The sequence below is a fragment of the Lagenorhynchus albirostris genome, chromosome 3 (assembly GCF_949774975.1).
Source record: "Lagenorhynchus albirostris chromosome 3, mLagAlb1.1, whole genome shotgun sequence".
In the NCBI taxonomy this organism is placed as follows: Eukaryota; Metazoa; Chordata; class Mammalia; order Artiodactyla; family Delphinidae; genus Lagenorhynchus; species Lagenorhynchus albirostris.
The window spans coordinates 6234254-6260903 of NC_083097.1; the positions used below are offsets into that span (position 1 = coordinate 6234254).

At 40.6% G+C, this 26650-nt stretch overlaps 1 protein-coding gene across 1 annotated transcript in view; it reads left to right on the plus strand.

Annotated features, from left to right (window-relative positions):
* Positions 1-26650, plus strand: part of ADCY2 (adenylate cyclase 2) — a 434114-nt gene that overhangs the window by 196521 nt on the left and 210943 nt on the right. The window contains exon 4 of the mRNA XM_060146855.1: positions 16555-16704. Coding sequence (XP_060002838.1) covers positions 16555-16704 — 150 coding nt within the window. The remainder of the gene's footprint in view (positions 1-16554; positions 16705-26650) is intronic.

Consider the following 26650-nt stretch of genomic DNA (forward strand, 5'->3'; position numbering starts at 1 on the left):
GTTACACGAGAACTGGGAGAAATAATTGTGTGGATTTCTAGCTTCTGTATTGGGAGGTACCTGGAGAAAAGGTGGTGGGAAAGGTCTTGACTAGCTGATCAGTAGAGTTTGCTGCTCCCTCAGAGTGCTTGTGTAACCCAGACTGTCTGGGTTCTGACGCATCGTCACACACCATCTAATACTGTCATCTTGTCTGACGCCAGGACTGATGAGAACAGCTGTTAAGTCAGTAGGCAATAATTAACTCCAAAGTACATAAATTACCAGGCTGCAGGATTTTTTCCCTTTAAGTATACAGGTGAACGTGGGGTTGTGGTCACCTCCACTGACAGAAAGCTCCAACGCAGTCATTGTGAGGCTGCTTTGAAAACTGGGCGAGACTGCTAGTTAGGTGGGGAATATGCCATGTTTATGTGTGAACCCATGGATGTTTTATTACTGGTGTTAATAAAGCGTGTAAAAGAGAACTCCATAGGTTCTGGTGCAGACTCTGCTTTTATTGCGGAAAATTCACTCAGAATCATATCCTCTTAGGCCACAGTGTTCTCCTGGGGGCCTGCATCCAGCCGTGATGTGGGGTTAAAATGAAGGAGAAACCTGGAGAAAAAAGGCTTATGCAGGTAATATGTATCTGTGTTAATTTATCATCCATTAATGCAAAATTTCGTAAGATTTATTATCATTATTTACAAAGGAGACAATTTTACATTTAAATCTAAATTTGATCAATGATCACTTAATACAACATTTTTTATTAGCAAAGGCTCCACCTGGGAGCATTTTTGTAGCTCTGAAGTTTGATCCCCTTGTTAAGCCAACTTTATCAGATTTGCTAATGCAAACGCTATCAGACCTGGGATGCTGACTTGCTCTAAGAAAGGTACAAGAGAATGACATATAACTTTCAAATGCTAATTTATTAACTGGTTCTAACTAGATGATTTCTGTTTTCCATTTCTCTTAGAAACTACTGAGTGTTTGCTATTTGCTTTCAGAACAAAACGTATACGCCCACGATAGTAGCAACTCTATAGTCTGGAAAGGGTGCATTTAAAAATATTTCTCTAGAAGTTACTGGGAAGCCTAACCTCGCTAAAATATTTCTTTGATGTCATGTTGTGTACATATTGTCTTCCATCCCTACCCCTCGTCCTCGTTCCCCTGTTACTGCGGGTCCTTTGAAATCCCACTGTCTGTTCAGATGTGAGTGTCTGAGGTTGGCCTGGGCCCATATCTTATTCAGCTGCTTCCTCTTCCCCTGCTCCCATACCCCACCACTCAACCTCAGCTTTATCCAAGTTAATTTTCTAGTCCTCTTACTGCAGTGTTCATCTCCCTCCTCTAATCAGTACAGGAGCCCTCCTGAATGAGTGGAAAGGTGTCTTCGATTTGGTTTAAATAAGTACACCACACTTCCCATCTTTAGTTTGAATAGCAAAGCCCTCCTTCCTCTGGAGAAGCTCATCCTCATTAGCATTAGCCATTATTCAATCCATTATTAAATTCTCAGCTCTTCCCTCCACTTGAATTGTTTCTTTGTTCTGGCAGTATTCGGGTTTAGCTATCTACTTTTTTATTGACATTAGTTTCTCCAGTGGTAGTGTAAAACATAGGCACTTGGGGAGACTTATGTTAAAAAAATAATAACCTACTGAGTCTCCAGGAGTGGGCTCTGGGCACTTAGGCATCTTTTTAAAGCACCAGGTGATTCTAATGCACAGCCTGTTTCAGAAGTTTGGTGCAGTGAGCTCTGGTGAGGTAAGGACCTTACTGAAGTTTATCTCGCTTTTCTGATTGCTAACAACAAAATCAGAAGACGTATTTGTATCGGACTTAGAATCGAAAGCATGCTTTAAAATATAAGTTTCTGGCTCTCTAAATAGAGCACAGTTTGTGCATGAAATTTGCATTTGTATGTTATGGTGATGTTTTTATTAGATTCACTATAGTTGTAAGAGATGGCAAAAGACCTGTACAGAATTGGGTGTAGTTTATGTACATTACCAATGGGAAAGATACAAAGGTTAAGAAGGGTGGATTTTAATCTGTGGCTGATGGGGTCATAAATGAGCTGGTCTTGCTTCAAAGAATGATGTAATCAGACATATGTGTCTCCTGGGGAAGCCTGTCTACACAGGTAGCATCTGTCTGCCGGGGGCATTGGCTCCTCTACAGGGAGTGGCCCGTGGTCTGGAGAGCTCTGAAGTGTTACCTTGTTAGTAATCCAAACTCTACCAAATGTGGGAGGCTGACTTGCTCTAACAAAAGTGGCAAAGAATGATATTTAAACCCAGGATGCCAATGTATTAATTTATCATGCGGAATATGCCTATCGGGTAGACCAGTTGGTTGTTCATATAAAATCATCTCTTATCTTCTCTCTCTATAGCAAGAAGCCACCTTGTCCAAAGGTCACCCATGAGCCTAGTTATAACACAGGTGGAGTGGGGATTTGTATGTTTAAGGCAATGTTTCTTGACCTTTCTCCATTACTACTCTCTTAAGAAGACTTTTTAAATGTTATTTTTCTAACCAATCCCCCATGAAATTTTAATACCACAGGTATATTGCATATCTATTTATGTGATGTATGCATATCTGTGTATCATGCATTAAAAGATTAATTTTTTGGCTTTCCCCGAGAACCAGTGTTTGCCCTCTTGGAGCCCCTGCTGAGAATGTATGGCCTAAGAAATCCATTTCCTAAAGCCTAAACTATGAGGCTCCACTTAGAGGGATACACCAGCCAGGTGGGCCAGGTACTGGAATCCGCTGACAAGACGACTTCTCTTCCAGACAACATTGTTTTCCTCAGAGACTAGCCTCTTTCTCTGCTTCCAAAATTAAAATCTTTACCACCCACTCACCTCCCTCCTTTTTTGCACATATCTTTCTTCAGATGTTTTTGTTCACCCCACAGATCAGAATCAAATCTGGCCAGAATTGCATTGTCTTTCAGGTGATGAAACATGTATCTACATCCTTTTCAGGTTAAATCTGATGGGACAATTTTGGGTCCAAATTCTTCATGTCTGTCCCAGCTGTTATTTGCATGGAATTACTGAAGGGACATCAGGTATATGTCAAAGCATAACCCTTCTCTTAAGGATGACATCTGACAAAGCAATTACGAAGCTTTCTCCCCAAATATGAAAGGCAGAATAATGGAGTGGATTGATCCAAAGCCAAAAATCATAGTTAAATTTAAGCTCCACCAGGACAAGAATTTTTGTCTTTTTTGTTTACTTAAAATTATAGTCCCTGTACCACGAACAGCTTCTGTCACATGGTGGGCCCTCAATAACATTTGTTGAATGAAAAAGAAAATATTTTTATTCAGTATATGAATTAGGATCTCTCCAATTGTGGTGTAGTGAATCATGTGGATATGAGGGATTATATTCATTCATTCAAAGAATATTTACCAGGGACTTCCCTGGTGGTGCAGTGGTTAAGAATCCACCTTCCAGGGGACAGGTTCAATCCCTGGTCCGGGAAGATCCCACATGCCACGGAGCAACTAAGCCTGTGCGCCACAACTACTGAGCCTGCACTCTAGAGCCTGTGAACCACAACTACCAAGCCCACGTGCTACAACTACTGAAGCCCGTGTGCCTAGAGCCCCTGCTCCGCAACAAGAGAAGCCACCGCTATGAGAAGCCTGTGCACCACAACAAAGAGTAGCCTCCGCTTGCTGCAACTAGAGAAAGCCCACGTGCAGCAATGAAGACCCAATGGAGACAAAAATACAAAAGAAAACAAACAAAAGTAAAAAAAGAAACAGAGACTATTTACCAAGAACACGTTATGACAGACCCTATACAAATTACCCAATGTATCCATAATGGAATAAAACAGATGGGATCCCTGCCCTCATGGACCATAGAGCAAAACAGGAGAGACAGGCAATAAGCTAATGGGTAAATACAAGCTATCACCTTTTGGGGAGCAAAGTGATATTGGGAGAAATAGCAGGGTGCAGCTGGTGGATTACCAGGAGGCCCTCATGGAGCACGCTCAGGGCAGGCCTGTCATGGAAGCCAGGTGTGAGTAGGCCCCACACAGGAAGAGGGGCAGGAAGGAGCTTCTCAGGCAGAGAGAACTGTGTGTGCAAAGGCCTTGAGCCTGGAGAGATGGGCAAGCTGGATGACCCCCAAGGAGGGCACGGTACCTTGAGTGGAACTGAGGGGTAGGGCATGAATAGAAACTAAAGATGCAGACTGGGGCAAGATGTGTGAAGAGTTCAGTGTAGACATTAAAGTGGGCAGGCCAACTCTTCTGGGTCTAGACTTCAGAAGGAAGATCTGGGCTCAAGGTCCACCTTTGGGAGTTGGTGCTATTTAGATGGTGTTGAAGAAGGCGCCAGGTATATGGATGTCCCTGCAAGGGGAAAATGGGGGAATTTAAAGAGAAAGGGACCTAGACTGAGCCCCGGAGATGGCAGTATTTGAGTCAGAGCATTGGAGTCAGCGGAATGGCCAGACCCCAGGGAGCATGGGGCCAAGGAAGCTGAGAGAGACCAGGATCCTTGGCAGGAGAAAGGGACCAGCTCTGCTGAGGACGCTGCTCAGGAGTCACAGTAAGGGGAGCGTGGAAAGGAGTGGATGGGATTGACGAAGTTGTAGGTAACCAGTGAGCTTGACAAGAGTAGTTTTTGTGGCTTCTTGGGGTTGCTACATAGTTTGAAATGGGATATGGAGAATCAGAGGCCAAAGAAGTAGGAAGAGCTTCAGTAGACAAGCCATTGAGGTTCGGCTGTTAAGGGAAATGAGAAATAAAGAAGAAGGCAGCGTTGTGTTGTATTTAGGGGAGGCACTGATTGATTGGGAGCAGACTTGCTTGCTGCTGGGAATGGTTCAAAGAGGGAGAGATTGATGACAGAAGTAGCGGGCATGAACTGGAGCCTGAAATCCCTGTTGCCTGGAGACAATTGATAATCAAGGTGATGGTCCAGGCTGTGTGGTTTTCTTCTGCATCAAGGTTAAAAGGTATTTTTCTTGCAAGTGGTGGAATTTGGTTGTCAAATTTCATCCCAACAAAGAAATTTCTAAATGCATATTCTAAAATCAAACCGTTTCCTCCATTCCAATTCTACTCCCATGTGGTTTTGATGCTAGGCACGGTTTTTTCTCATCAGCATCTTTCAGTGTGTGATTGCCTATAGAAATCCTTAAGGTGTGAAAACTATTTCCTGTAGCAAGCACAACATTTCCGTTTCTCTGATGGGGGGAAAACAACCTTCAGGACCACCTGATCACGGGAAGCTCTGCATGTCCTGCCTCTTCTTTCCAGTATAGAGATAATTTCTCAGTGTAGAGATAATTCCTCTTTGTCTTTTAAACCTATAGCAATAAACTTCTTTGCTGTTTCTATTTAATTTCATATTCCAAATATCCTTGCAAACTCATTCTAAAAAGGCATCAAACTGTTTCTCAAATAGTTAAATTGTGAGATAGTAAACATTACCCTAATTGGTTAATGACTGATTTACATATGATGCAAAATAAAGGGAATTTCATTAGCTGTGAACTAAGAATTCTACTCTTTATTATTGTCCTTAAAAAATTAGTACCCCTGGACTGCTCATCTAATAATTTTACTCTGGAATTTTAGTGGGCAGGTTTATTACGTAATATGTCCACTGGAAAATAGAAATGAGTATTTTTAACTTTTTATACTCATTCTTTGGAATTCTAGTAGCCTTGGATAGATTTCTGTTTCATTCCTGGCTTGAAATGCTTCTTCACACCATCAGGAAGCATGTTAGTTCATCACAGAAATGTATTTAGACTTGGAAAACACTGGAGATTTTAAAAATATGATCATTATGGTCCCAAATGAGGGTTTGGGCTTTAACTCATTTTCTTGATAGGCTGAGACAGTGTATGTGAAACCCACCATCTGAAAACCTTTGTAAATTGTCATTTCATGAGACTTTGCCTCTTTTGCATACGCCATCTTTTTTGGGTGAGCCCTTGACTGAAACTGGACTCACAGGGTATATTTAATTGCGGCTTCTTTTCCCCAAGGAAGACTAGTTGGCTTGGGGAGGAAGTAGTTGCTATCACTAATGACACAGAGAAGACCTGAACCCAGAAGGTTAAACCCATTGCTACTCTGGGCTGCAGCTTCCGAGAATCTGCACAATAATACTTTCAGCTTGGGTTTACTTGGGAGAAACAGACACCTCTGTGTAAACTGCTAACAAGTCATATATATATATATATATATATATATATATATATATATATATACACACATACATATATATACTCAATTTTATTGGAGTGTAGATGATTTGCAATGCTGTGTTAGTTTCAGGTGTACAGCAAAGTGACTCAGTTATGCATATACGTGTATTCATTCTTTTTCAGATTCTTTTCTCATATAGGTTATCACAGATTATCGAGTGGAGTTCCCTGTGCTATACAGTAGGTCTTTGCTGATTATCTGTCTCATATATAATAGTGTGTGTCTGTTAATCCCAAGCTCCTGATTTATCCCTTCCCCCCATGTTTCCCCTTTGGTAACCATAAGTTTGTTTTCGATATCTGTAAGTCTGTTTCTGTTTTGTAAATAAGTTCATTAGTATTATTTTTTAAAAAAATTAGATTCCACATATGAAGTCTCATATATTTTTGGTTGAATCACGTGTGTCTTCTCAGAGTCGATTAAGGAGAAAATAGGTAGCAGACCCATCATGAGTTTAATAACCCTTTTTATTCTACCTAATTAGTTAATATATTTTTGTTATTGATGTTGAAATTGTATGTCATTAGTGATGTGCTTTGCAAACCATGTGTTAAGGCACCACCAGGGCATCCCAGGATATTTTAAAATTTCAAGGGGAACCTAGCAACACTGGACATCTGTCACTGTGGAAATCAACTCAAGGTAGTTGATGGTTTCAATATTAGGTGGCACTGCATTCCTTTTGTTGTCAAGCTGGGTTTTTGGCATATGTGACCGGGAAAAAGAACAGTGGCCTGGGGAAATCAAGACAGGATAGGAAATGTGGGTGGCGGTGTTGAATCCGAGTCTAGTGTTTGTGCAGATGCAATGCTCAACAGACACACTGACTACTGAGGGCCCATAGTAAGTCACATAGTAAGTGGCTACTTAAGAATGAAATAAAATTATAATATTTTATTTCAATATATATGTTGGATTTCTCTTCCAACAACTCCTAAGCTGTTAGGGCATAATACTTAAGTAGTTCAGACCTTACTACTTAATAAACAAGACTGTTAGATATCTCCTTTGGCCTAGGAATGCTATGAAAATATTAATAAGACACTACGGGCATTGTGAAACAAGAAAATTTGGGAACCTCTGCATTAGTGGTTTTACTTTTTGCAAGTCAAAGTTCATAGTAATGTTGGAGGATGTATGCGATGCATGCTCAGTTTATCAGCAGTTTTCCTTCAACCACAGGCATCCATAAGTCTCATAAAGACGGCCCGCTAATGGGGAACCCTAACGGTAGGACGATCACGGCCATCCCTCTGAAATCTCACCTGTGCAGCTCCTAGAAGCCTGCTTTGCATCACCTGCCTTTGTTTGCTTGCTTTGTTGACATTTATTATTGGTCTGTTTTATTACATTTTTGTCAGTGAGGTTGATTTCTTGGGTGGGGAGAATATAACATTTAGTTGATTATAAATAAATACTCAATAAATGTTTTTTGAACAAATGAAGTGATGTAATGAATGTCTTAGTTTGTATTAAGCCATCAGCAATATGTGGCATTTCTGCAAAAGAGCTATCAGCCCCAAATTTCTAAGGAATGCAGGGTTAACCTTTAAGTGAATTTTCTGGTAATTTATAAATAATCTGTCTTTAAAACTCAATAGTTTTAAAGACACAGGGAACTATATCCAATCTCCTGGGATAAACCATAATGGAAAAGAATATAAAAAAAGAATGTATATATGTGTATAACTGAGTCCTTTGTACAGCAGAAATTAGTACAACATCGTAAATCAAGAATACTTCAATTAAAAAAATAGAAAAAAAAAACCTCAGTAGTATGTTGGAGGTGGGGGAATTGAGTGAGGGGCAGTCAAAAGGTACAAACTTCCAGTTATAAAGTAGATAAGTATTGGGGATGCAGTGTATAACATGATAAATATAATTAGCACTGCTCTGTGTTCTATAGGAAAGTTAAGAGAGTAATGTTGAAGACCAACCTTGAGTACCACAGAATGTGTTTGTATTTAGAGACAGGGCATTTGGAGAGGTGACTGAGCTAAGATGAGGCCATTAGGGTGGTGTCCTTATAAGAAAAAGAGATTAGGACGCACAGAGAGACCCCAGGGGCACACAGGCTTGCATAGAGAAAAGGCCATGTGAGGAAACAGCTGGAAGGTGGTCATCTACAAGCCAGGTGAGAAGTCTTAGGGGAAAATAACCCTGCTGACACCTTGATCTTGGACGTCCAGCTTCCACAACTGTAAACAAAGAAACAAACAAAAATTTCTATTGTTTAAGCCACTGAGTCTGTGGTATTTTGTCCCTGCAGCCCAAGGAGATTAGCGCACACACGGGTTTAGCAAAACCCATTCCTTTTGATTAGGGTCCTGGAATGGTGCTGACTGGGAAGAGCTGCTTGGTCGTGGCCCTGTGAGAGAGCATGAGATGCCTCTTGGTGATTTGGGTGGAACTAATGTACTGCATTGGCCCAAAAGTTTGTTCGGGTTTTTCTGTAGCAGCGTACAAAAACCCGAACGAACTTTTTGGCCAGCCCAATATATTCTCTGGTTGAAATTGCTCAGAAGTCAGAGTCTGGTGTCAACGGTATAAATCTCTTTGCTTCCTCCAAGACCCACTCCTCAGGAAAACCCTCAGTAGGAGAGGAAAGAAGGTGGCGAGGAAACCCAGGAGCACCCTCCGGGGAGACACTACTTTTAAGTGCATTTCAGCCTTTTATCCTGTTAAAAGGAAAGCTGCTGCCAGCCATCCCCTCCCCTAATTAGTATCATTAATGAAACATCTAGTTTAGTTTGTAATAGGAAATTTCTTTGTTTTCCAATTTGCAGAAGGTTTCAGTTATGCAGCCAAGCAGTTATTTATCTTTTTTAATCACAGCATGACTTTATGGAATATCTTTTGGTCTGATTAAAAAGGGCAATTCCAGGGTACACCTTGAAGATCACAGCATTCATTGTTTTTTCTCCTGTATTTGGAGTCCGTGACTGCACAGGACTTTGCAATCTATCACTTCCGTGTGAATGCACTTGCTAATGTCATGTTTAAGTTCATACCCAGGATTGGCTGTGCTATCCCTGTGGTGTTATTGCCCTCAGCAAACTTGTCCCTCTGTTATCATGTTACATTTGATATCTACATTTACTTCCATTCAACTTCATAAGGTGTCCTCTTCTTCAGTCATAATTGGCAGGGTATATTGTGCTTGGTTTGCTTAATTCTAATTTATCTACTATTGTGTAGGTTATAAATGGGGTCACAAGTAGGTCATAATGCAAGTTGCCAATGGGGTAGCCATGCAAATGTACCCCGAGTACCCATAAAAGATGTGCGTCCCTTCTTGCGTGCTGTTGGTTGAAGAGACATATTTATCTCACATGAAGTGGTGTATCATTTCATCTTAAACTAAGCTGCACAGGTTGGAGTGTCTGATAGCCTTGGTCATGTTTGTTGACTGAATCTGAACACCTGTTGCCTCAACTTTTTAAATGTGGATCAAATGTGTCACCTATAAAGCAGTGATGTGAAGATAATTGTGTATAGTGTTTAAACGAAACTAAATTTCATTGATCCAGATTAATTAGAGAGATTATCTGTCTAAATTAAAGTCTAAAGTGTGCTCAAATATCTTTCTTTTCACTTGTAAGTCCACTGAAATCACCAGAATTAGGCAAATTTTGTATTGCTTAGTGCAGATCCTTAGGTGAGCTGATTCAAGGTGAATAAAATTTGAGTTTTAATTAGTATATAATTATATGTTTCTAAAGTTTTTGAAACGCACTGAGACACAGCACTTAGAGGTGTTCTCCTATTGCGCATATGTCATTATATATGGGAGAGAAGGTTCAGGAATACCCAGAAACCAGCATTTATTAAGCCCCTTGGACAATCCAGCACTGCTTCGTCCTCTGGGTTTCTGAAAGAGTGGAACCTCTTTGGAATAATTAACTTTCATTCAACTATGTGGACTCACAAAGACCAAGGAGACAGTGGCTTCTGTTGGGTACTAGTAAAGATGTAAAGTTCAGTTACTCATCGACTGGTTGACAGAATGTCAGATGTAATCATTCAGACGCCACTGCGCCAGTGGAAGGGCCGGAGACATCTGGACCAGATGGAGACTAACTAATAAAAGTCCTTTGTAATCACAGGTAAACTCCCAATTGGGCTGGGAGCTCTGTGAAACAAAGAGTGGGGAGAAGAGTGTCTGCTGGTGTTGTTTTACAGAAATGGCCTGCAGAGTAAGTTAACAACAAAAAGGAAATGACTGGTCCCATTTTGGCCACAGGAGAAGTGGGCTATGAGTTCTGGAGTTAGCAGCTCCCTCCTTTCCGTACAGCTTATTTGTTTGCTCTTCTCGCTCCTGTGGTGGAGAGGAACTAAACCCTGAAAGCTAAGATTCTTCCACGTGCTTGAAATCAGAGAGAGCCTGGATGAGAGAACAAACGTGGGACGGTGCACTCCTCTGTGGAAAGCAGAGTGACCTATGGATCTCGGTGGAGGGAGGCTTGTGCATTCTTCTTCCACTGAGTTCTGAATATTGGAAACTCTATGTTTTGTCTCCTTTTTGTTATTCTAAACTATTAATCAAGCCAGCTTTCTCCCCATCAGTTTCAAATTTGCAATCCCTGAGCTGAGATGTACAAGTCTGGGTTTCTGCAGGGTGAAGCCAGCTTTCCCTTCTAGGGAAGATGTGTTCTCAATGACTTAATTTGTGAGAGGAACTTTCTATCAAGATCTTGAGTATCTTCTAGGCCCGTCTCTTTCCACTGGCCTGTAATGAGCTGGTGGAACACTCCTGAGAGAAGCAAATGACTCTCAAACTCCTCCCTGAAATTTTATCTAGCTGTGATACCAAACTTGAACCCTAAGTGTAAGATTCTTTAGCCCTTTAGCCCAAATATAGCTGGAAAAATAGCATAATGTATGCTATTCAAAAAGACCTAATAATAACAGCTCTAATATAAAAGAGAATAATGAAAATAATAATCACAACCAACAGTACTATTTCTAGCGGCCATTTCCATCGGAAATCAAATTGCATTTGACTCCCAATTTTCAATTCCAGTCTAACCAACCAAAACGCTAATAACACCCATTGTTGAGGTGGTTGGTTTTTCAATTTTCTTCATAACTTTCTGTCTTAGCTCACGCTGTCATAACAAAACACCCCAGGATGGGTGGTGCAAACAGGAGATGCTTATTTCTCACATCCCTGGAGGCTGGGAAGGCTGAGATCAAGGTGCTGATGATTCTGTGCTGGTGAGGGCCCTCTTCCTGGCAGACACCCCTTCTCACATGGCAGAGAGAGGAAGAGAGACAGACAGACAGATACAGAGAGACAGAGAGAGACAGAGAGAGTCTCTTCCTTTCCTTATAAGGATGCTAATTTCATCATGGGGACCAGACCTTCATGACCTTATCTAAACCTAATTATCTCCCAAGGGTCCCACCTCTAATACCATCATATTGGGAGTTAAGGCTTCAGTGTATACATCTGGGAAGGACATGACATTCAGCCCATAATATTTTCTGACTCCACTCCTTATCTGGAGGGATTTTAAATTAGAAGAAGATTCCAGCATGTGACCAGAGGATCATTAGATGTTATAGCCAAAGCACAGTGTTTCTGGTCTATACTAAAAGGCTGATAAAAAACAGAAATCCTGAGGCCAGGGCATATAGCAAACTTAATTCTTTGGGGGTTGCAGGAAATGCTGAGGAGATGGAACTGTGCTTCTCTGTAGCCATGTTTGAGAGCTCAGTTAAGGAAAATTCTACCTTGATCATTTTCTCTCCCAAGCAAGAGCATTGTTTTATTTAAGCCAAATTTGATGCTTATGAGATGCAGTGAGCTTGCTGAATATTCATTTGCAGCTCGGTTCATCAAGTTCTTATAATCCCTTTTATCCTTTGACTTATAATTGGTGTTTTTGCATATTTATGATCTGCTTTGTTTTAAGCTGAGGACCTGTTTTAAATGCTGTACTGTCCTTTCTCCTCCAGCCCTGTGCAGTGAGCTCACAGGGAAATCATGGTATTGAGTGATGGGACTTCATCTGTTACCAGGAGCCTCACCCCACCCTCAGCTTGCATGTGTGCTGCCTGCTGACCTCTGTGGACATTGTAATCGGCAACCCCTAACCTGAGGTTAAGAATGGGAGTATTGAACAATTTTTAAACTCTTTAAAAGAGTCACAGAGGACCTGAGTGGTCACCTAATCCTCGTGATAATTTCTCAACTGTTTGAAGACAGTGAGCTCACATCCTTAAATGTCCTTTTCCCGGGTGAAATAACCCTGCTCGGGTCAGTTGCCCTTGGTCACGTGATCCCGTTAGGAACGGCCTCACGTCCTGTTACTTTCCTCTGAATGTACGTCGACGTACCAGCATCATAGTTAAATGCTCCATGGACGTGTGGTCTCCAAACTGCAGCCACTTAAAAGAACTTTAAATGACGAAGGCACTTTATAGCATCAAATACAAATGCTTTGTAAAGGAAAATGATGTTAGCTGCTTCAAAGCTTACACATGTCTCTTTAGAAATTCTTCAGAAATACTTTCCCCACGCCCAAGTAGAGGGTGGGATTGTGCTAGACGAATGTGCCCTGGCCCATGTGAATCAGGGCCATGTGGGTGGGTATGGGGTAATCCTGAGAGCCTGGTGGAGCCCTGCCCTCCAGTCTCTTAATTTTGTAGACTTTTGTTTCTTTGCCTATAAAATGAAATAACAAAAATGTCCATCTTCCTGGCTGTTTTACTTTCTGGACTCTTGCAAGGATGAAACAAGGTGTGTTTGGAAAGGCAAGGTGATGGCTGTGAAAGAAGCAGAATCAGAGTTTGCTGGTGGGTACCGGCCTTCCCACCAGCACAGGACTGATTATTTATGCATCTCCTGAGAATCACTGACAAGTGTTGACCAATCTTCCCACCCTCACATCAAGTGAAGTTGGGGAAATGGAAAGTGGTGGAGACAACCAGGCTTCTGTGATAACTGAGCAGAGTCCGATTTGCACAGATTCTGGATCGTGGGTCAAGCTTGATCTTAAGGCCTAATTTGAAACTTCATGGTGAACCTTGGCTGCTGTTATTACCTTAAACAATTTATTTTCTTCCAAGACATCTCTTGGGAAGCTAAGTTTCTTCTCCTATTTTCTGACAGATGTGAGAGTAGCTAAATGAAGCAACGAGATAAAAGAAGACATCAAGACAGTATGATGTTATAAAATAAATCCAACATTGTGAAAATAGGATTTTTTATTGTGTGTTTTATTGTGTGTTAAGCAGTCTTCTAGGAAGTAAAATGCTGTGATATTATTTTTGAAACGAAAACCTTAACTGCATCACTTCCTTGTGCCCTAGGTTTTATAGAGTCATTATATGAATGCGCCCTTTTGACGGAAAAATGCTTTAGGATATCAATCACATATGTAAATATGTGTAGTTGTTAAAATACCAGGACTAATTCTATTAACCTTAGACTGTGGTATTTTAGGATGAAAGCAGGGATCAGAAAAATGCTTGTAATTTGATTAAATTTTCCACCAGAAGAGAAAGACCATAACAACTTGGCATTAAAACTCTTAGCTGTTTATTTCTTAAGCATTTCCTTTACATATCCAAATAAAAATCTATAAATGCATTCTTTCTAATTATCTATAGCCAGGGAGGGTTCGAATTACATGTTGTTGGAAGTAATGCAGCATCCATTGACCAAATGGATGAATGGATGAATGAGTAAGCGAAAGAAGGCTTTTCCTTCCATCCCATGACATTGCAAAGTTGCCAGGGCACTGGGTCAGGCAGGCAGTGTTGTAATAGAGATGCCCCTTTCGTACTCCCTGCTGAGGGAGGCCAGGGGACAGGGGATGGCTTTATTCAGTTCCCTTGCTTACATTTGGTTCTTATTTTGGAGGAACTGAGTTCTTTGTTTGAAGGCATTTTTAAGGAGAAAAAGAAGAAGCTCTTATAGATAATCACAGTTATTTTTGTTATTATTTCAGCTGCACCTAATAAGGAAAGGGTTGGTGTTTTCTAATTCCGGGCAGGCTGGTTTGTGTTGGCACTTCTGGTTCCTGCATTCTTTGGGTCACTCTTCTTCAAAGCAAGCTCAGCAATGTCAAGGTCTGAAGAATCTTTAGCGAAGCAGATGGTCATTTTGCAGAAGCAAAGCATGACAGGACTAAATTAACAGTGCACCCCTGGGCCCGGCTCTGAAATGACCTGTGCTCAGGCAGGAAGCCAGGAAGTTCACGAGCTTTCCCACATCCTCGAAGGACTGACATCCACGGGGGTGATGTGGGAAAGGACGGCAGTGGGAAGGAACAGAGCCTGTGCAACTAGAAATGCTTGGGAGCAACACCAAAGACGAACACACTGCTCCCCTGTTCTGTGCTGAGGCACACACAGAGCACATGCATGTGTCACGTGTGCACATGATGTACACACACCACACACACTACCCCAAACCACACGTTTATCCCATATATAAATTACATACGACATGCACACATCCATTACACATATCATTCACATAACACATACCAGGTACACATGTGTACCACATACATACATCATGCATGAATCACTCAGAGAGAGACACGTGTCACGTGGATATATCACATATACAAATCACACACACCATACACATCACAGAAATCTTACATGCATATTATGTACACACGTATCATGCATGTATCATATGCAAATCACACACAGATGCATGTCACACACACGCACGCACTCAGCAATGCACAGAGCTAATATTTTAATCATCGGGAGTACTACACTGTGCAGAGGGAGGATGGCATGGTTCTCTGTGAAGTCCTGTCATGGGAACCTTGAAGACTTAGGAATAAAAATTCCCCCAAGAGTGTTTGAGTCCTGGCATGCATGCTGCCCGTGTCAGTTGACTGATGTGTTAAGCTGACCTGTGTCAGTGGGAGACCCTTAGCAAGGAGCACAGAGCTTTTGGACACAGACGCTCTGACTTTGTTGTTGAAGGGATGAGTGCCCGTTTGGTGAGAGGAAGGGTCATGTGGAGGGGGGTGAGAGCGGAGGGACATTTTCTGCAGGTGTGACCGTGCATGCCCTGCCAGACCTGTGCAGGTCTAGCCCTGAACACATGATCATCAGTTTTATTTAGTTTGTACCACTTGCTCTGTGTTAATAGTGGGCCTTGAAAAGACCATGGTCATACACTGGTGGTGAGAGTATCAGTGGAACATTTTCTCGGAGCAATTTTGCCATATGTATCAAGAACTTTAAAATATTCAAGGCTTTCAACTCAGTGTATTTTACTAATTGAGCCTGAGAAATGATTAAATATGAGGCCAAAGCTTTAGACACGAGGTTGACCACTGTAGCGTAAAGCAAATGCAAAGAATATTAATAAAGAATATTAATAAAGTAAGTAATAAAGTATTCTTTATTAATAAAGAATATTAATAAAGATAGTATAGACATAACTAAGTTATGATATAGTCATAGAACTGAATATTATCTAAGCATTCAAAATCCTGTTTCTACAGAAGTTTCATGATCTGAAAAAAATCAGATTAAATGTTAAATTAAAAAAGCAAAGCAAAACTCTGCATTCAGAATGAACTTGGTTCCTTTGGAACAAGGTAACAGTCTTGACAAAAGAAAATATGGCACCAAGTTCTTCGTGGGCAGGACAATTATAGGTTCTTTGTAGTTTTTCTTTGTATATTTTTCTCTCCCCTCCCACCACAAATTTTTGTGAACATGAACGGTTTTTATCATGAATAGAGCAACAAGTTACATGGTTTGAAAGGTTCCTCTATTCCTATATAAACAGTAAATAATGGGGAATATAACTTCTCCAGGCTCAGTGAATACAGCCTGTATCATCGAGTACCACAGTAATGCTGTATGACAACCATGAAATCCCAGTGGCCTCGATAGTGGACTATGGGTTGGCTGAGTGTCTCTGTTCCATGAGTTTCTCATCTTCCCGGGACCAGCGGGCTAGTCTTTTCCTGATGAGACACAAGGGTGTCACCCAGGACACACCAGGCCTTCTACACCTGGGCTGGATCTGGCACTCGATTACTCCCACCCACATTGCATTAGCTGTAGCGAATCACATGGCTGAGCCCAGAGACAAGGGAGGGGCAGCAAAGTGACCTGTCAGAGGGCACGGATCCAAGAAGGGGGTGGAATCCTTTTCTGTTAAGTAAATAAAAATGTGTGTTCGGGAACAGAAATAAAATTAACCTCAGGCAGAGTCATCTCTTTGAAGACTGCTGCTCACGTGCATTGTGTTGTTGTTCTGTTCTCGAATGATAAGCGGTCGCCCTATTGAGTGGCTCTTTGTGTCCTCAGATCCTGGCCAACGTGATCATCTTCATCTGCGGGAACCTGGCCGGGGCGTACCATAAGCACCTCATGGAACTTGCTCTGCAGCAGACGTATCAGGACACTTGCAATTGCATCAAGTCCCGGATCAAGTTGGAATTTGAAAAGCGTCAGCAGGTAAAATGCATGTTCAATCTTACGTCCACGTTATTTGAGACATTGTTGAAATGATGTTGTCACTGCTAATGTCGAGTGTGCAGTTCATCTGCTCACGGGCATCAGAAGGAAACCAGAGTAGCTATCTGGTTGCCCTGCCTGCCCAGCCTCAGGAGGTGTGCTGGGTAGATTGAATCATGAACCAACAAGCAGAGGTGGCATCGTCAGACTCAGACCCAGTAACCCCAGGATCACCCACGTGCTGACAGCCACATCAACCACCATTCAAATAATAATGATTATTATTACAGTCTTTATTAAGACACTTAGAACCAGTGTCTTAATAAGTGTCTTTATTAAGACACTCATTTTGGGTGAAAGCATATTTCTCTGTGGCAAGAGTGTGCCCCACCTGAAATCTGCCTGTGTCGTCAATAGCACTTCGTATAGGGCCTGCTTTCCACCTGTGGTGGGATGGGATGAAATGATGAAGTGGGATGGGGTGATTGAGCTCATCCTTGAGGGAGGTGATTGGAGTTGGGAGGGAAGGTCTGGTAGGGAACTAGTTGTTATAGTGTCGAGGGCTGTCCTGCAGTGTTCGATGTGGGTGATGCATGGAAACATACATCAGGGAAATACATAGGCTCTGATGAAGCACTACAAAAATAGGAAGTGGAGATAGTAGGAGATGTGGGAAGCAAAGCCATCTAGGATCCATGTGGTCTCATCCAGGATGGTGGCAAGCTGGTGAAGCAGATATGCTTTGGAGGGGAAACCAGGAAGGGGTCCTGATCTTGACATGCTTAACTTCAGGTCATGGTGGAATATCCATATGAATAGTTTTGTTGTGTTTTTTTTTTCACTTGGGTTTGTGTATTTCCACAGGAACCCAGTTTCCATCTATAAAGGTGATGGTTGGCATGACTCTCTGTGAACCCCTCTCTGAGCACATTCATCAGTATTTGGCACATAGAAGATGTGTTATTATTATTTGTTAAGTTGTATCGAGTTAGTCCATTTTATATAAGTTCATCAAAATGTATTATGGTGGTGAGCAAAAAAAATCCTTTAAATATTGACACTAGACTTTTATTTGTGTATGGACCTATGAATAGTAATTGGATTCCTTTTTGAAAACAGGGAGATCTGTTTGTCATTCAACAAATATTGACTGAGCATCTAGTTTGTGGCAGGCATGATTCAAGGTGCTGCGATGTGGCTGTAAATATTGCTTTCCCACTGGTATTAGCAAATCTCCCAGTTTGTTTTTTTAAAAAAAATTTGTGTTACAACATGTGTAGCACAAGTATTCAGATATTAATGTTTAATTATTTGGTCCCTATGTATATCAAACTCTGTGTTCCACATTAAGAGAAATAGACATTTGTTGACGTGGGTCTGTTAACTGGTATATCTTCATATACTGTACATTTATCCATGTTCAGTAATAGTTCAAATCTGGGTTCTAGAAAAGTCCATAGATTCAACACACAGCACTTAGTGTTCACGATTGTTCCCTCTACAGAGTTCAGATGTTTTGGGAGAGATGGTGTCCTTTTTCAAACAGCAGTGACTGGATCAGGTTGGTCCTGGCAGTCATATTTAACTTTCTTTTCCATCACTTGCACCAAGGTCAGGAAGACCTGAAATTCCAAGTTGAGGGTTTACATAACCTAATGTTTATAGTACAGATTTGACAGAGTGGTAAGTCAGACTGCTGACCTGGTCTGCACTGCTTCCTGCCCTGAAGAGACCTTGAGCAACCAGGACCAGGTGTCATCCAAGTGGTCAGGAAGGGCCATGCTTTGACCGTCCTTGGCTCCAGAACTAGACCAGTGAGGCATACCTCGTGCTACAGACTTTATGGGACCATCGTGGGAGGCATTATAAGGGCGTCCACTTACAAGTTTATGAAAAGGAGTCAATGATCCTTTTTAAAATAAGGAAAGAGAAAAGGGACACTTTGAAGACAAAGAACTTATACTAAAGATATTTAATAAAATATAATTGGACACCACACATGTATTTTGCGACCAAACTTGGGAGTCTGCTCTCAGGGTCTTGGTCCTGTAATGTAGTAGTTTTCTTGTTCGGATTTTGGAAAATATGTTTCTAGAATAGAATAAATGTTTATAGTTTTTTTTTTTTCAGACCAGCGTGTAATTAAATGGGAATGAAAATTTTCCATAATTAATAAAATCAGTAAGGTGTGATCGTACAGATTTAAGGAAAAAAATAAAAATTGGCCAGTGGCAATCTAGGTATCCTTCACACAGAGGAGCAATCTCAGAGACCATAAGGCCTGGTGTGGCCACAAACCAAATTAAGGTGCAAGGATTCCACATGCCACTTCCTCTCCGCCCGTTACCAGTTTTAAAAAAAAATTATTGAAGTATAGTTGATTTACAATGTTGTGTTAGTTTCTGATGTACAGAAAAGTGGTTCAGATATTTATAGCTATATTTATATAGATCTATATAGATACCTATATATGTTATATGTATGTTATATATTATATATATATTCTATGCATGTTCTCTATATATCCATATCTCTATATATCTATATATATAGGTGTTTCAGATGTACAGATGTACGGCAAAGATTCAGATATATATATGTAATACTTTTTCAGATTCTTTTCCATTGTAGGTTATTACGAGATATTGAATATACCACAAACCATTTTTGCTTTATCCACAGTCACTAGGACAAACAATAGTGTCCTTCAAAGGGCTTCATTCAGGGTAGGGGTGTGTGCTGAGCAGCTACAAGTTGATTTGTTTCAGCCACCATTTGGTTAAAATCTATACCATCCATTTTAATGTTATATCTGCAGTTGCCGCAGAGTGAGTTGACACTCCCAGAGACTGAGGGCTGCCGTCTTGCATAGTTACTGGGCCTCTTTCACAGCTTCAGCCCCCTGTCGTCCTTAATCCTTGGGGAGGAAGGCAAATGTCCTGTGAGCCCAGGAAGCTGTCCCTTCTGCAACCGCCCTGGGGTCTACAAATAGTTGATATTACTGGGAAGTGGCTAGGGATTCTGAAATCTTTTCAAAATTGCTCAACTCTGTACTTTATTTTCTTCAAATTTTGTGCTATTTTTCCTAGATGCAAATGAGATGAATTTCTTGAGATTAAAAATCATGTTTGAATAAAGTAGTATTTGTGCTATAAGATTTGGAGAGAGAAGGGAATGAAAAATGTTAGCAGAGATTTTCTCAGAGTTGTATTCTTGCCCTAAAAGTGCCCTCATGGATAAACACTAAAAATCATATATATATTTTTTTACTAACTGGGAAAACTAATGCATCGCATTAGCCTTGAGGCCACCTTTGGGGCCTGAAAATGGTGAGTTTTGACTTTTGTCTTAAGTTTCACATCGTGCAGTAAAAGCCATTTCTTGTGCACCATGTCAGTGCCATAGAGGCTCTTTATCAAGCAGGTGTTTCTCCTTGGAGTGTGTAATAGACTCTCAAGAATTGATGAGAGCTGGATTCAGAGCAAAACAGGAACCCTTTCTCTTAACTGCCTGGGCAGTTGAAATAAATGTTGCCTCTGTAGGACTGCAAACTGGATTTGCTTTTTTTATAGAAAGAAAATAAACACTCTTCAATTTATATGTTGTCTTTGTTTGAAAGTAATGTAATTCAAAGAACCTTTATATGGTCTACCTTCCTCTGGAGCCATCCTGTGGATTGAATATGACACAATATGTGTTTCAGTGGAGGGAGAATACTAGTCAAGTGAGGTGTGGACCCCATGTTATTCCTGGATCTGTAGCCCACCATGGGGGCCGTTAGTGAACCAGTAGGCTTCCGGTCTCTCGGGCAAAAGTGTGTTTCTTCTCTTCAGATTTCAATGGAGCAAATAAGTGGTCCTTTGTGTCCATGGTTGGGTAGATAATAAATGTACCCATGTTTATCCTAATATGATAGCAGGTAATATTAGGGCACTACCGAATGTATTGCATGAATCATTTATGATGCGAGGTAACGTGTAGATGGAGTTGCTGTAGATTTGGGATGCTAAAATTTGGTCCCTTTTCATGAGGGAAAAGGAGAAAGAAGGAACAGATATTTCTCTGAGTCCTCATAACGTGCCAGGTTGTCTATTCAGTTCTTTTACATATACCGTTTTATCAGTTTCCTGTTGCTGTTGTAGCAGATGACCACAAATGCAGTGGCTTAAAACAGAACAGATTCACTATGGTACAGTTCTGGAGACCAGAAGTCCAAAATCAGTCTCGTGAGTTTGGTCAGGGTATTGGCAGGGCGGGCTCCTTCTGTAGGCTTTGAGGGGAGAATCTGTTTAGTTCCCTTTTCAAGCTTCTAGAGCCTGCCTGCATTCCTTGGGTCCTAGCCCCTTCTTCCATCCTCAAATTCAGCAGCATAGAATTTTCCGATCTCTCTGTCTGTCTCTCCAACCCTCCTGTCTAATCTCTGATTCTGCCCTTGCATCTTCTTGCTTCTCTCTCACTAACCCTCCTGCCTCCCATAAGGATAATCCAGGAAAATCTCCCCATCTCAAGGTCCTTAATTTAATTACATCTGCAGAGTTCTGGGTTTGCCATGTAAGGTAACATACAGGTTCCAGGGATTAGAACAGGGTCATCTTTGCAGGTTCATTATTCAGACTACTACCCTGTCTTCTTAACTTATATATCAACTCTATGACTTAAGTCCTTTTTCCCACTTAAAACAAACAAAGTAATTGTCAAGTTACTTGTCCAAGGTCACTCAGCTAGTAAGTGTTGTTATTTCTGCCTCTCATGTTGGTTCTGCCTAGGTTGTTTGGAGTGATCTCTGAGGATAGAGATTTTTCCCAGCCATAAAGGACTTTTTTTAGTTAACTGTGTTATTACTATTACTAGATACATAAGAAAGCATAAGACAATAGCAAACATTTACCTGGCTTATCCTTAGGTAATGCATTGCCCTGATAAGGACATATTGTCCATGAGAATGTTAGGAAGTTACATGAAAGATCATTTCCTCAAGAAGCCGCAGTGTTAAATCTGTCTGTGGCTTGGTTTCCATTCTGTAGTGGACCCTGGAGGCCACCTGAGCTGAATCCTGGTTACGTACGTCATCTTTCAGTGTGACCTTGGTCAAATTTCCTAACTTCTTTTCCTCTGATGGAAGTTCTTCTACTTGATCTCTTGCCACATTTAAGAAACAGTCTTTCCAGCATCCAGAAGGGTATCCTGTTAAGAAAGTAATCAGTAGCTGGTCTTGCATTGAACTCTCATGACTTAACACACTAACTTAAAGTAATCAGTAGCTGGTCTTGCATTGAACTCTCATGACTTAACACACTAACTTAAGCAACAGAAATCAGCTGCCACCCTGGCCAAGCCATTGACCGTGCTGAGGCGGAGCGAGGGGGGCAGGTAGTGATTGATGCCGGCTGTGCCATCTCCTGAATGCCCTCCATAATAAGTTCCCTTCTTCCTTGAAGCAAACAGATTGAACAGAGAAATGTTCTGCTTTGTCTGCTAGAACACATGGGGAGTCTTGCCAACACTCTTACCAGTCCCATCTCACCACGTTCGGAAGTCTACTTTTCACAAGCAGAATAGACATTGCTGCTCACACGGCATGACGCTGCATTTCCCCCAGTTGTCTGTCTGCATCTGAGTTGGTACATGGAGTCCAGAGTGAAGCATCTCACAGCAATGCCTCTTTTTTTTTTTAACATCTTTATTGGAGTATAATTACTTTACAATGGTGTGTTAGTTTCTGCTTTATAACATAGTGAATCAGTTATACATATACATATGTCCACATATCTCTTCCCTCTTGCATCTCCCTCCCTTCCACCCTCCCTATCCCACCACTCTAGGTGGTCACAAAGCACCGAGCTGATCTCCCTGTGTTATGTGGCTGCTTCCCACTAGCTATCTATTTTACGTTTGGTAGTGTTTATATGTCCATGCCACTCTCTCACTTTGTCACAGCTTACCCTTCCCACTCCCCGTATCCTCAAGTCCATTCTCTAGTAGGTCTGCATCTTTATTCCTGTCTTGCCACTAGGTTCTTCTGACCACTTTTTTCTTTTTTTTTGATTCCATATATATGTGTTAGCCTATGGTATTTGTTTTTCTCTTTCTGACTTACTTCAGTCTTATGACAGTCTCTAGGTCCATCCACCTCACTACAAATAACTCAGTTTCATTCCTTTAAATGGCTGAGTAATATTCCATTGTATATATGTGCCACATCTTCTTTATCCATTCATTTGTCGATGGACACTTAGGTTGCTTCCATGTCCTGGCTATTGTAAATAGAGCTGCAATGAACATTTTGGTACATGACTCTTTTTGAATTATGGGTTTCTCAGGGTATACGCCCAGTAGTGGGATTGCTGGGTCATATGGTAGTTCTATTTGTAGTTTTTTAAGGAACCTCTATACTGTTCTCCATAGTGGCTGTATCAATTTATATTCCCACCAACAGTGCAAGAGGGCTCCCTTTTCTCCACACCCTCTCCAGCATTTATTGTTTGTAGATTTTTTGATGATGGCCATTCTGACCAGTGTGAGATGATATCTCATTGTAGTTTTGATTTGCATTTCTCTAATGATCAGCACCCATTTATGATAAAAACCCTCCAGAAAGTAGGCATAGAGGGAACTTTCCTCAACATAATAAAGGCCATATATGACAAACCCACAGCCAACATCATCCTCAATGCTGAAAAACTGAAACCATTTCCACTAAGATCAGGAACAAGACAAGGTTGCCCACTCTCACCACTCTTATTCAACATAGTTTTGGAAGTTTTAGCCACAGCAATCAGAGAAGAAAAAGAAATAAAAGGAATCCAAATTGGAAAAGAAGAATTAAAGCTGTCACTGTTTGCAGATGACATGATACTATACATAGAGAGTCCTAAAGATGCTACCAGAAAACTACTAGAGCTAATCAATGAATTTGGTAAAGTGGCAGGATACAAAATTAATGCACAGAAATCTTTTGCATTCCTATACACTAATGTTGAAAAATCTGAAAGTGAAATTAAGGAAACACTCCCATTTACCACTGCAACAAAAAGAATAAAATATCTAGGAATAAACCTACCTAAGGAGACAAAAGACCTGTATGCAGAAAATTATAAGACACTGATGAAAGAAATTAAAGATGATACAAATAGATGGAGAGATATACCATGTTCTTGGATTGGAAGAATCAACATTGTGAAAATGACTATACTACCCAAAGCAATCTACAGATTCAATGCAATCCTTATCAAACTACCACTGGTATTTTTCACAGAACTAGAAAAAAATTTTTCACAATTTGTTTGGAAACACAAAAGACCCCAGATACCCAAAGATATCTTGAGAAAGGAAAACGGAGCTGGAGGAATCAGGCTCGCTGACTTCAGACTATACTACAAAGCTACAGTAATCAAGACAGTATGGTAGTGGCACAAAAACAGAAATATAGATCAATGGAACAGGATAGAAAGCCCAGAGATAAACCCATGCACCTGTGGTCACCTTATCTTTGATAAAGGAGGCAAGAATATACAGTGGAGAAAAGACAGCCTCTTCAATAAGTGGTGCTCAGAAAACTGGACAGCTACATGTACAAGAATGAAATTAGAACACTCCCTAACACCATACACAAAAACAAACTCAAAATGGATTAAAGACCTAAATGTAAGGCCAGACACTAACAAACTCTTAGAGGAAAACATAGGCAGAACATTCTATGACATAAATCACAGCAAGATCCTTTTTGACCCACCTCCTAGAGAAATGGAAATAAAAACAAAAATAAACAAATGGGACCTAATGAAACTTAAAAGCTTTTGCACAGCGAAGGAAACCATAAATGAGACCCAAAGACAACCCTCAGAATGGGAGAAAATATTTGCAAATGAAGCAACTGACAAAGGATTAATCTCCAAAATATACAAGCAGCTCATGCAGCTCAATATCAAAAAACAAACAACCCAATCCAGAAATGGGCAGAAGACCTAAATAGACGGTTCTCCAAAGAAGATATGCAGATTGCCAACAAACAAATGAAAGAATGCTCAATATCATTAATCATTAGAGAAATGCAAATCAAGTAATGCCTCTCGATAAAAACCTAATTGGGCATTGAGAGCCCAAGAAGAGTTCAAGCGAGTGAGACTTTCGCACTGCAGTTCCTGAAGAATGAAAGCAGCAAGTTTCAGTATAAATGTTATTCCATGATCTTTGGGTAGGATCGTGCAGCCAGCAGAGACAGCAGAAGATGAGAAACACAAAACATCACACGGTACATACAGTTTGGTTCAGATAGGCTGACCCCAACTTGCAACCTCAAAGGTTATGAGTTAAACTTTTCTCCCACCCCATCCACTTTTTTTCTGTTTTATTTAATAATCACTTGTTTTGTTTTTTTTCTTTGGTATCTCTTCCTTGATGGAGTCATAACTTGTATCATTCTTGGTGGCCACTTGTTTCCATTTCATTAAGTGATGAATTACAATTTTTTCTCTTGGTATCAGTCCCTCGATGGAAAGGACATAGTTTATGTAAGTCACCACTTTTTCTCACCACTCACTAGTGAAAGATCGAATGATGTAAAAGATAACACTTATGTTTTGCTTGGAAGTTGAAAAAATGAAGAGTTGAGATTTCATGCGAGTTCTCTTCCCAGTGTTTGCCATTCAAATGCATCAAAATGAAGTTAAAGAAGGCATGGACATATATACACTACCAAATGTAAGGTAGATAGCTAGTGGGAAGCAGCTGCATAGCACAGGGATATCAGCTGCATAGCACAGGAATATCAGCGGTGCTTTGTGACCGTCTGGAGGGGTGGGATAGGGAGGGTGGGAGGGAGGGAGACGCAAGAGGGAAGAGATATGGGAACATATGTATATGTATAACTGATTCACTTTGTTATAAAGCAGAAACTAACACACCATTGTAAAGCAATTACACTCCAATAAAGATGTTAAAATAAAAATAAAATAAAATTTAAAAAAAGAGAATTGCTTTAAGAGTTTTCATGGCATTGTATACTATTGATTGCTTAAATTCTCTCAAAAATCAGATATTATGTATCATTGAGAAATACCAGGGCAAGATATTTTGGGATGTTACAGTTTATGCCATGATGCTTATAGGAGCTTATAAATGGGAAATGAAAATCAATTCCAGAAAAAATATATGAGTAACCCTCAAATCATCAAGCCTGCAATATTTTCTGATGAGTTCTTTAGTTAGAATGGATGAGAACACTACATATTTTCAAAGACTACAATGAAGGCCATGCTGTGAATGTGTACTCTGGCTCCTTTAAGGAGGAATCAACAGCTGTAGATCAAAGATCAAGGGGAAAGAGGAGGAAGACCATTGGAAACAATGTCAAATCTTGATGCCTAATGAAGAGCATCACTTCAGGAGATTAGTAATAGGAGCTGAAAATAGCATCAGTGTTTATTCTTTAAAAAGTTAGACATCCTGTTCTAAAGGAAATAAGAAGTATGGTTACAATAATTAATCAAGCAATGTATGCAAATGCCTATTTATATCATGACAGGAGAAAAGCTAAATGGTAAAATAAAACCTCCAGAAGTTTCCTCCCTGGAAGACCCTTGAGCAAAACCCCGATCTAATGTCCATTGTGAGGAAGCCACTCACCTGTCCTATTGGAGAAACACCTGGGGAACATTTATATTGCTCCAGTTTATCCCAAGCCAATGTTTGTTGATAATACTAGAGAAGCACACACACACACAAAAACAACAACAAAAACAAACAAACAAACAAAAAACAGAAGATGCACCCTCAGGAGAGCATCCGGTTTTGATATTTTTGGCTTCTGAAAGTTTTCAGTTTTTCTTGGAGACAGCTTATTTTTTATAGCCTGTGACGCAGTAGTTTGATGCTTGCAAGATTGTATAATAGGAAAAGGATAATGTAATGGAAAGACTCAAGTAAGTTCAACATCATTTGATATGAG